The sequence below is a fragment of the Barbatula barbatula genome (assembly GCF_947034865.1).
Source record: "Barbatula barbatula genome assembly, chromosome: 9".
Classification (NCBI taxonomy): domain Eukaryota; kingdom Metazoa; phylum Chordata; class Actinopteri; order Cypriniformes; family Nemacheilidae; genus Barbatula; species Barbatula barbatula.
In genome coordinates this window covers 1,133,381-1,144,413 of record NC_136772.1, presented here as the reverse complement: position 1 = coordinate 1,144,413, position 11,033 = coordinate 1,133,381, and the positions used below count along the sequence as shown (strand labels likewise).

The 11,033-nt window shown below is 37.9% G+C and overlaps 1 protein-coding gene across 2 annotated transcripts; it reads right to left on the bottom strand.

Annotated features, from left to right (window-relative positions):
• Nucleotides 1-3,203: 3,203 nt before the first annotated feature.
• Nucleotides 3,204-10,796, bottom strand: LOC306898806 (coiled-coil domain-containing protein 89). Of its 2 annotated transcripts, none has more exons than XM_079464601.1 (7): nucleotides 9,195-9,242; nucleotides 7,670-8,142; nucleotides 7,469-7,599; nucleotides 7,225-7,361; nucleotides 7,064-7,140; nucleotides 5,508-5,607; nucleotides 3,204-5,413 (listed from the first exon to the last, which is right to left on the bottom strand). In XM_079464601.1, exons 2-7 carry the CDS (start codon nucleotides 8,137-8,139, stop codon nucleotides 5,327-5,329), a joined length of 1,002 nt encoding a protein of 333 aa, XP_079320727.1. In that variant the 5' UTR covers nucleotides 8,140-8,142; nucleotides 9,195-9,242; the 3' UTR covers nucleotides 3,204-5,326. The 2 variants fall into 2 exon arrangements, with proteins under 2 accessions (XP_079320727.1, XP_079320726.1); XM_079464600.1 differs by lacking the exon at nucleotides 9,195-9,242 and adding an exon at nucleotides 10,441-10,796 and having other exon boundaries at nucleotides 3,205-5,413.
• Nucleotides 10,797-11,033: the final 237 nt, after the last annotated feature.

Genomic DNA, 11,033 nt, shown 5'->3' with positions numbered 1-11,033 from the left:
CATTCATTTTCATCACCTAGTCAAATAAAAAACTTCAACAATTCTTGAATAAATAACACTCACGGACACTTGGCAGCAAAGCCTCTCCTCACAAGCTACCTGTCCAGGTGTGATCCTCAGGTTATGTGCTTTGCAGGTAAAGCGCGCGCGTGTGTGTGTGTGTGTGTGTGTGTGGTGAGGGAGTGAAGAAGAATGTAAAGTGAAGTGAAGTTTTGCCGGATTGAACAGAAGTAGACGGGGTCCTCAGGCTGTGTCTGGAACAATCCCCTCCCACTTTTAAAGGGAGGACCACCAAACACTTTGTGCTGCAGTATTAAAGACACTCCTTACATACCTCCGAACATAAATGTTCACAACCTTAAGCAATAGTTAACCCCACCGCTCTATAATCGTATACTGAACTCCGACAAAGAGTATCAGCTTCTAGAAAGGCCTTTCTCAGACATCCCCATAACAGCATACTGGTTTGGAAATGACATACGAATAAGAAAATAAAGACATTTTTTGCATTTTTGGGTGAAGTACGGAAGACATTGAGAAACTGATTTAGCCCGGGGTTTTACACCGTCACGGCAGACGCAAGAGGAGGCAGAAGAAAGCTTCGATTTATAGACATTCCTGAAGATGCTTCACTGGTCGTCATGGCGATGAGAGGGCCTGACCTTCTTTAGAAGCTTTGTCGGGTTCTTCTATTCTAGTCATCAGGGTATTGTACGGACTTAAAACACCAGGACAATGAAGAGTCGGCGGGGTGTTTCTCAGAGAGATAATGCAACTTTACCTCAAAGACAGATTTACACGATAATGAAGCCATAAACCCATCAGGCCGTGCATTTATAATATAGAACGGCCTCGGACGTCTTGTCTTCACATCCTAGTAGTGACAATATAATGTGCTAAAAAAAAAAAATGGGGGTGATGTGATATCAGAATATCAGGGGTATGTTTTTTTAATGGCGTACGGTGGCATTTTTCGCCGTGAGCTCTGGTGTGAGTGTATTTGACCTGTGACCCGGTGCAGGTATGAAACAAGTGTTTGCATGTGTAGAGAACGGTGTGGAAGGAGTCACGGCTCGATCCTTTAGCTGTGATGTGGGCGACAGGGAATTCTGTTTGTGACCCCGCAGGTTAAAAACAGTCAGCAGATCTGACAGTCCGGAATGCTTCGTCTCAAGAACATGTCCTTTTTTTACCCTCCAGATGCCAGGTGTAGTACGCTAAAACATGAGGATTTTTGAGAAAGAAAAGCCCATTCATATGAAAGAACTCACAAGACATCTTTAACCAATTACTGAAACCTCAGATGTTTGTTTCCAGTTAGAGAATACTCAATATGCATCTTCTTCAGTTTCAATACAGATCTCAACGATGTCTCAGATTTGCCAAGAGACTTAGATCTCTAATGAAGATCCTGAGCTGAGCTGAAAGAGCAATACAATCATTGTTTATGGATACGAATGACACATTTTAAGTGAGATATTCTGTTATTATTATATTTTATTTTTTCATCTTGTCTTAGGGGATTGGGGTAGTGTGGGGGGGGGAATGTTTCTGTTCTCCTGTATCTGTATCATTTCATTGTTATAAAAGTTTAATAAACATACGCAAAAAAAAATGATTGTAAGAAATTCACAAACATTTTTATTTCTAGACTCAGTTTAATTACATTTCAGTAGATTTTTAAATGGATTAGATAAAAACTGTCAATAAAACTTCTTACATTATATGATTAACAATTGAAAAATCATAAATAAAAAAGTTAAATTAGTTCACGAATTAGCTAGCATGATCGATATTTCTACAACAATTATTAATCTTAACATGTTCATTTCAGCATTTACTAATACTTTTCTTAAAGCAAAATGTGTAACTGTTAACATAAGTTTACAGCACAATGAACATGAACTGTATTGGAGTCAATAAAGATTCATGCCGATGATCTCTATTGCTCATTTTTACGTTATGTTGGCTAATGCATGTAATGATGTGAGCAAATACAACATTGTGGTAAAGACTTACCATAAAAGGATTAAAGAGATTCGCTAGGATTTTCCACATTAGCTAAAACAATTAGGGATTTTAACGGTCCAGAATTGATGCATTTCTCTTTTAACAGTGAGAAAGTCAAGTGAAGGCTTGCACACGCACTTCAGAACCTCAACACTTGTTCCATTGTTTGAAATTCCATCTTTGGCAGTTATGAAGACCGACACACTTCAGGATTGCTTAAGTGCCACAGATGTGTTTCTTCAATAACAACAATCACAGGTGAAATGTGATGATCTGAGAGGAGGAGGTGTGGGTGGTACGAGGGGTCATTACGGTGGGAGTTGGGAGGTGGTCCGACACCAACACATTTCCAGTTCAAGCTCGATTATAAGTGTCAGTCACGTGATAATGTGTTATTTTGTGTAACGCGTTATTAGACTTTCTGTAATGACACTGTAATAACAGGCTGCGAGGGTAAAGGCAATGTTCACCCCAGAAAATTCTTGATCACCCTGATGTCATTTCAAGCCTGTATGACAGCTGTCTGAAACCGGTCCTAATCTCCTATATAGTGCACTAAATTGGTGTCCGCCATTTTGTAGTGGTGTACGAACTACTTTATTCCCTACATTGTTCACTCTCTTTTACCCACAATGCCCTCTGATTTTGCTCACTCACTATTTCCTATGATACAATACATGGCGACCGCTTGATTAGAATCAGCTGGAGGAGAGTGACCGTAAGTGAATGCACGTTTACAGTTTTCGTGATTTTGAGAATAAACAGATTAAGTGAATGTTATTGATAGTGGTGCTTTATTTTAAATATATGAAATTTTTTATTAAACATAATAAACGTTAAGGTAAATAAACAGTTGTTTCGTTCTCTTTATTAATAATGCAATAATGCAAAAACTAGGTGAAATAAAACCGTTATCGAAAATCCGATTTTCATTCTCTTCATCCCCATATAGTGGACTCAAACGTCATTCGGTATATAGGGAAAAGTGAGCGAGGGAGCGGTTTCAGGCACAGCATTTCTTTCTTCTGCAAAACACAAAAGAAGATATTTTGAAGAATGTTGATAACCCAACAACTTTGGACGCAAAACCACCGTGACGTCTCCGGGCTGAACTTTTGCTCTAAAACAAAACAGCTGCATCGTCTCACAGTGATTATGAACCAAAGGGCTTTCAAAAATGTCTCAGTCTTCTTAAGGTTCAACATTTTGCTTTTATTTATGCATGAAATGCTTTACACATCATCCAAAAATAATGATTTTAACAGTCAAGTGCTCTTTAGATTTTAGTATGTCAACAATATCAAGAAAAGAAAGCAGATCACAGAAGCAGAAGGTCATTCCAAGTCTTTCCAGTGATTCCCATATAAGGCCATTCCCATATTCATAGCACTTCTGAAGAAAAGATTGTCATGGCAACGGTGTTAAGACCCATTGCCCAGTGACCAGTCAAAGGTCAAATGAAATTAAAGGGCTGGTCACTTACGGCACGGACACGAACTTGCCTCGACTTGGTACAACGCATGAGACACGATACAAAGGTGTAGTCACGAGAAGACAAGCCGACAGATGATATAAGAACATACCTAACCTAACAGCTTACAGGTTAATGATGTCAGGTCGTGACGGGTTCAAACATACGAGCCAACACTTTAAAACACATTCGCATTAAGATGCGACAAAATCACACATGAACAGATGAAAATGTGTCAACTACGTGGCACCTGACATGCATATGTTGGAGGTGTGAACATCTGTCCAGCTGTTCTATTCAATAAAACATATGAACATGTGGACCAGATGACCACTATACAATAACTCAAACAACCTGCCCACATATTACTTCAGGAATGACACTAAAATTACTAGCGACTGAAAATAAACCGTGCGAATGACAAAATCGTTAAACGCAAGGAAAATACTGTAATTATACTGTATGTAAGAATGCTAAAGACACGTACAGTACAGACACGACGCTCTTGCTGATATGATCTGGAGAAAGTTTGGTAAAGTGCTGGTAGGAAACAGAAGAAGGTTATCATTTTCTAAAAGTGCTATATGGCTCGAGATGTTTTACTAACACGGTTTTATCTATAGGCTACATACACAACAGTCTAATTTATTGCATATACAGATGACAGATGTAAATACCATCACCAAACCACAGTGGAGACATGTTTTTACTTTCAGAGAGTCACAGTTCAGCTACTCATCTGGGCCCGTATTCACAAACATCTTCTAACACGTCGATTTAAGAGAAAATAATGGGCGCGTTAGTCCAACAGTTTTTGCGCTAAGAGTATTTCACAAAGCGTTTTAGCTCTAAAACTCACAACAATCCTAAAATGGCTGTGACACCCTGACATCATCCATAGCAACGAGGTCAACCCCGCCCTTTCTCTTAGCTTAAGATTTCTTTCTGTTCCTTAGTAAAAGTTGCTCTCGGCAGGATTTTGAAAAGGTTTTAAGTGGAAACTCTTACTGCTGTTTAGGAAAGCTCTTAGTGTTAAGATCAAATGTTTTGTGAACACGGGCCCTGAACATTAAAGGAATCATTACATTTCACCCAAATAGGAAAATGGTCATGATGATCATTTATTCATCCTCATTCTATCACAGATCTACGTCATACTTATTCCATTTTATATTCATTTTTGAACCGATCCTTAAAACCATTCAGATTGTTGTTTAAACATATATAAGAATATGCAAACATTTATTTTATTAACACTTTTTTTGTCATTTTGACCAATTTCAATTTTCTGCTAATAAATCTGCTCATATTTTTATTTGGACCAGATGTTGTCACGTACCTATGAATAGCATTTACAAAAACTGACCTTTTGCAACTTCTTCCATGGCTTCCATATATGATTTCCTTTCTACAGATTAACACGAACAATTGATATTAAAATTGCCACCATGTTATCATCTTAACATGGCATATTTCCAAACATCCATCAATAACATATTTAAAATGATGTCTTCTAAAGTGAGATAAGTTTACATTACATCAATTTCATTTAAAATGATTTGTTTGTCTTCATCTGAAAAAACAATGTCATATATATCTGAGACGGCATAAGGATGAGTACATTTTCTCATTTTGAGTTTTATTTTCAAGTGAACTATTCCTTTTAAAAGATTCGATTTGCAAACTTTCAAAACTTTTGCTACAGAAGAATGTTGCACCGCCCCCTACTGATGGAAGACGTTTCATTGAAATAATTCTTATCAAATACTTCTGGTCCGTGTATGAGTGTTCATGAGAGGATGAGGAGCTCGGCTGTTATGACGTGACATGGATGAAATGGCAGGTTCAGAGGACCATGTGACGCAGTTTGCAGTTTAATTCCTTCTCCTTCTCAAGCAGTTCACTGCTGTACTTTTTAAATGCCTCAAACTCCTAAAAAACGTGATTTAAAAACATTGAGATGCTATTTAGACACCGAGTCCAATACACATACAGGGTATTTCAGATCCCGCGTAATTTAACAGACCTTCTTCAGCTCATCGCACGTCACCTCCGCCCTCTCCAGAGCATTCTGTAGCTCCTTCACTTTTAAGTCGCTGTTCACGGCTGCCGCTTCCTTTTCAAACCTGTTAAACCCACAGAGAAGACAAAGTAAATACACATCTCACAACCTGATGGTCGATACAAAATAAAAAAAACAAAGTATATGTTTAGTCTACTTTTGATGTATTCTCAGAAATCTTAAACGTCTCAGAAAATTACAGTTGTGTAGTCAAAGTTTACTACTGTTACACTTAAAAACACTATTTAGTCCAATCTAGTCCTAGAAGAAAAAATGAAATGGTAGTCAAAAGTGCCCCAGAACTGTTGGCTGTTCATACTTCAAAATATCTTTGTTTGTGTTCAACAGAGCAAAAGAGAGGTCAACATCCGCTTGGTTATAAGCATTTTTCCAAATATCTTTCTCGGTGTTCAACTGAGCAAAGACATTTATCCAGATTTGGAACAACTCGAAGGCGAGTAAATACAGACTTCTCCTTTTTTGGTGAATCCTCACTTTAAGCTAAGAGAAGGGGCGGGGTTGACCTCATTAATATGGATGATGTCAGCAAGCTCACTGACTACGACCACAGGGATTGGCTGATATAGGGGATGGGTCTCAGTCATTCAATCATAGAAATATTTTAGAATGAGGTATCATGCTGATTTATTTAAATTAAGATCTTAAAAATAAAAATGAGGAATTAAAATTGAGATATTATAGAATATACGCTTAGTTACTAATTATACAAGGGAAAAGTGCATTTGCAAAGACAGATATCTCCATTTTATTTCATTTTCAAAAACAATGTTTATTTATTGTGCATTCAACTGAATATCAATCAAACTGCTGTTGTTTTTTTTACCAATAAATAATGATTAAAAAAATACAGTTAACAATGATTGAAATGCGATAAACTCATGATAACATAATAAAACAAACAAGATTTATGACATATTTGAAATAGGAGTTATCTGTTTTCGCAAAAAAACGATATAGTTCCTACAGTATAAAGTATATATAATGTATATGGTTAGCTAATTGTAAGCATCTTGCCTGTTTGCATCTCATAAACAGTTTGGAAATATCAGTCTTTATGGTTCAGCTCATTGTCATGAAATCTTTCTGAGAAGTTTACGTCTCAAGGCAGACTGCCGGTGTCAAAGACATTTTAGGATTGTTGTGAGTCTGTCTTTGTGATTGAGATTGACAGATGAACTAAACTTCATATATATTTACTTTTTGTATCACACTGTACTAATAAGATGAAATGTTGCATATGCAACAGGTTATAAATGGGATCTTTTGGTTATTTAGCTTTTTGTCGTAACCTGCGATACATGACGAGCTATAATCGATTCTTATGTTATTGTTTTTATGTTGTGGCGTCTCGTCTGGATAGGACACAGTGAACTGCCTGGTGTCCCGACCGGCGTGGTTCAAATCTTGCCGGCTGTGTGCTTGTAATCTTCTGGATGACAATAAAGTTGAATGTAATGGTTTGTGGTTTATTCACATGTGTTTTGAGATTCATATTGTACCTGCGCTCTGCCTCCAATCGGCCATTATCAGCTTCCAGTCTCTTCCTCTCCAACTCCTCAATTTCCGCTTGTTTGTCCTGTAACACATTAAAGCTGAAAATATAGTGTACGTAACTAACGTTTGTCATGTCTAATATAACTGACAGAAATATCTCTGTTACCTGTATCATTTTCCCTCGTTGCACTGAGAGATCGATGAGCTCGTTCTTTTCCTCCATCAGTCTTTCCAGTTCCACTTGAGTCTCCGTTTCTCTCGTCGCTTCTTTTTCTTGACTTTGTCTGAGTTTGAGATCCAGCTCTGTTAAACAGAAACCATTTCACAGCCAGTGCATTTAAATAAAACGCTATTATTGACATAAACATGACTGGATTAGCATTGCCTGGTGTTTGTAAAGCGTCTCATACCCGCAAACATCTCTACAGCAGTCTTGAGTTGCTTCTGCGTGTCGTTTAATTCGTTTTTCAGAGAGGCTTCTTTGATTTGATGAAGATTGATCAATTCCTTCAGTTTAGTCTGGAAACCTGTTGTTTTCTCCCTGTTAAGATCATAAAGATGAATGAAACAGTAATCAAAGGATTCACATACGATAGAGAGATGATGCTTACTGATACTCCGTTTCTAATCTCTTGTGCTGTTCGGCCAAGTCCTTGAGCTCCTGGGTCAGTTTCAGGATGGTCTCCTCTTTCTCATGCAGCTCTTTGCTGAAAAGCTTTTCATGTTCCTCCGTGAGTCTCTCGTTTTCTTTCACCAGCTTGGCATTTTGGCTTTTGTATTCATTTTTGAAGTTGATCAGTTCTCTGTGGTTGGCGGCCAGATCCATGAATCTCCGCTCCAGCATTTCCGATTTCTTCCTCTCGTTCTCCAGCTCTTCCTGCACGTCGGCTCTCAGCTTTTCCAGCTCGGCGTTGATCTTTTCCAGAGCCTGACAGCGCAGAAGCATCTCGTCCGCTCTCTGTTTCAGAATGCAGATCAGAGAAGACTGCTCGTCGATTCTCGAGCGCAGAACTTCTGCCTCCGTCCGTTCGTCTTGGGAAAGGCTTCTGAGTTTTTCCAGGGCTTGGTGGACATCTTCCATATCCTTTTAGAAAAAAATGGGTTGAACTCAATTACTCAAGTTGCATCTGTCTTCGGCAACCTTTGAGACCAAAAGAGTCCCTTTGGGCCATCTCCCACCAAATAAAATGTGACTGGAGCCGCAAAATATATGCACCCTTTAAATGACTATAACACAGGTTGTTATGCACGTAATGTAGTATAGTTAATTTTTTTAGCAAATGAAACATTTTTGTCCATGGCAAGAAGGAGAGTAGTGTTGCAATAGGAGAGTAGTGTTGCGGTGTTGCATGTGCTGCTTTAGTTAGACTGTTTTAAACTTTTGTTTTTGCGGCGGTTGATGAACAGCCACAAGAGACCGCATACTCTCTGCATACGGACATCACGCGTAAACATTAAGAAACATGCACTAGCTAGACAGTAGCAGCCCGCTGTTGTACCTGTGTTCAGATCACAGCAGTTATCAGGTGAAAATATCGAGATATCGCTTACAAAAAGGGAACCCAGTGTATAGAGAGATGTATGAGCTTAATACATTCTAATATCCTTACACTACCAGCATTTAATACTCCTTTTAACCCCAGGGGGCCGCCATGTTTCTTTTCAGTGAGGTAAACTGGTTGCAGGAACAGCTAGACAGCCAAACTATACACAGACACACTAATCAGTTCTTCAGTAAAAATAAGGTTCTGTAGGATAATATATATATATATATATATATATATCATGCAAAAATAATAAAGAAAGACAATAAAGACGCTATTCGTTTTATTTTAATATCGTTGGTCAGAAACAATTAACAAACATACAAATTAATAACCAAAATAATTTTGAATTGAAAATATAAATGATGTTTTTAGCCATTATAAAATGTATTTGATCCATATTTTGCCTTTTTAACGTTATTGTTTTATCTCTCTCGGTCATTATCTGACGGGGGCTAGTATTCACGTGTGCTCTATTACAGAATAAAAAACCAAACCGCAAGCATCTTATTATTGTGTTCATCAGAATATTGCCATAATGTATAAGGTATACTTAAAGGTCTTTTAAAGCGATAATTTCATGCACGTTTACCTTGAACAGACGCTTACTGATACTGAACTCGTTCTTCTTTTATGGCAGGCAGGCTGGCTTGTGTCAAGAGGACATACCGCCACCTACTGTCCATGTGTGTTTATATATCTGGCCTTATGTTTGCTGTCTCATATTTTACTTTTCAACATGGGAAACGTGTGCGCTTAGCACAATATTTTCTGAATACTGTAACAGTTACATTGTTTTTTAATTTCACATTTATTAAGTCAGTGCCATTGTTATTATATTAAGCCATTCACTTATGTGCAAGTGACGGTAGTGTGCGGATGCTTTAAGGTGGAACAGAAAGAATAGGTCCAGTGGGGCTATAGTGGAGCCAGGAGACTCTTTCGGTTGATAAAGCCAGCAGCTAATTATTTTTACAAAACTGTATTAATATTCATTTTTAATAACTGTGAAGACATAAATACCACAAAATAGTTGCAATAAAATTATATCTAGTGCTGTGCCACCTTAAATGCTTTAGACGATGAATCATATTTTTAAAATGACATATATGTACACATTTGTTTATATTGAACACATATATAATAAACAAAGCTTACAGTGCAATATTAAATAACTCATTCTGAAGTCTCTGAATTTGCGAGATTGTGTCCGTCTGAAAATCTGTGCATTACAGGAGCAAAATGATTAAATCTGTATTTTTCTCCTCATGTTTGTGGTCCCTCACAGTTAAAACTCATATAAGATTTAAAACAAGACTATTGTGAGACAATTGTCAATTTGGTTTTACAAATAAAACTGTGATTAAGCTACAACAGTCAAACCACGGCTATCGTTTTACTTAGGAAAATATGGTGAAACAACGTTTGTTAAATATAAAGGCAAATCACGTTTTTTGGAGTCGATATTAAAACATCTGCCAAAACTTTCACACAAAAAACACTGTGATTAATACAGCCTCAGAGTTTTAAACGAGTGGCAACCAGCTCTTGATCGTTCCCTGCAAATGTAGATCTCACAAGATGAAAGTAGATCATGAAGTGAATATTACGATATGCTGCGAAAAAGCGATGAAGAGAATAAGACGCGTTTATTGAAACGCACCACGTTGCTCTGTTGCGTGCGCGTCGTGTTTCGAAGCACGACCTTATTTGATTACAGATATAAAAGCAAAAGCTTTGTGTTAGTGATGTGAATCTAACATGAAAGAGCAACACAAACAAATCCTACGCAACAGTTACTGATGGGCGGAAACGGTTCTTATATAATAACAACGTACCTGTTTAGTGTCTTTGATCATCGTTTTCAGGTCTGTCGGGTTTTTCTGAGGTGGTGTCATGTTGGATGAGCTCGTCTGAAGCGGTTTTCGTCGACAATTTAGGTTTCAACCGCAACGAGCCGCAGTGATTCGACGGCTCGTAGCGATACAAAGTTTCTGCAGTTGCCCCTGGCAACAGTAAATTCAGCCGCTAATATTCGCGATTATTTGTCGTATTTCCCCGCGTGTTCGATTATTGTTAAATAACACGATTTTTCTTTGAAGACCTTCGACACACGTGCTTAACGCAGATATATTTGTTTGTGTTCTGTTTTTCACCACAAGCTATGGATGGGTGAGATGTTCCATGTTTCACCGCTGGATGTCAGCACTGGTCTGTTTATTACAGTGAACGTGCAATTAAAACGGGTTAGGGAAAATAAATCATAAAGACGCACAGAAAAGCCTTCGTGTAATAGACGGTACATCTATATCTTGCTTTTATTTCACACCATTTCTCCATTAGCAAAGCATGACATCTGTGACGGTGAATGAGTGACTGTCCATTGAAACCCGGTGACCCTGAGTAACGTGTTAAAAACCGCGGCCGGCAT

Excerpts from the sequence above, each read along its gene's own strand:
- LOC306898806 (XM_079464600.1), bottom strand. The coding sequence starts at position 10,500 with ATGACACCACCTCAGAAAAACCCGACAGACCTGAAAACGATGATCAAA. Across the intron at positions 8,143-10,440 it reads TGATCAAAGACACTAAACAG|GATATGGAAGATGTCCACCA; the intron begins GTACGTTGTTAT and ends TTTTTCTAAAAG. Across the intron at positions 7,600-7,669 it reads AGATTAGAAACGGAGTATCA|GGAGAAAACAACAGGTTTCC; the intron begins GTAAGCATCATC and ends TGATCTTAACAG.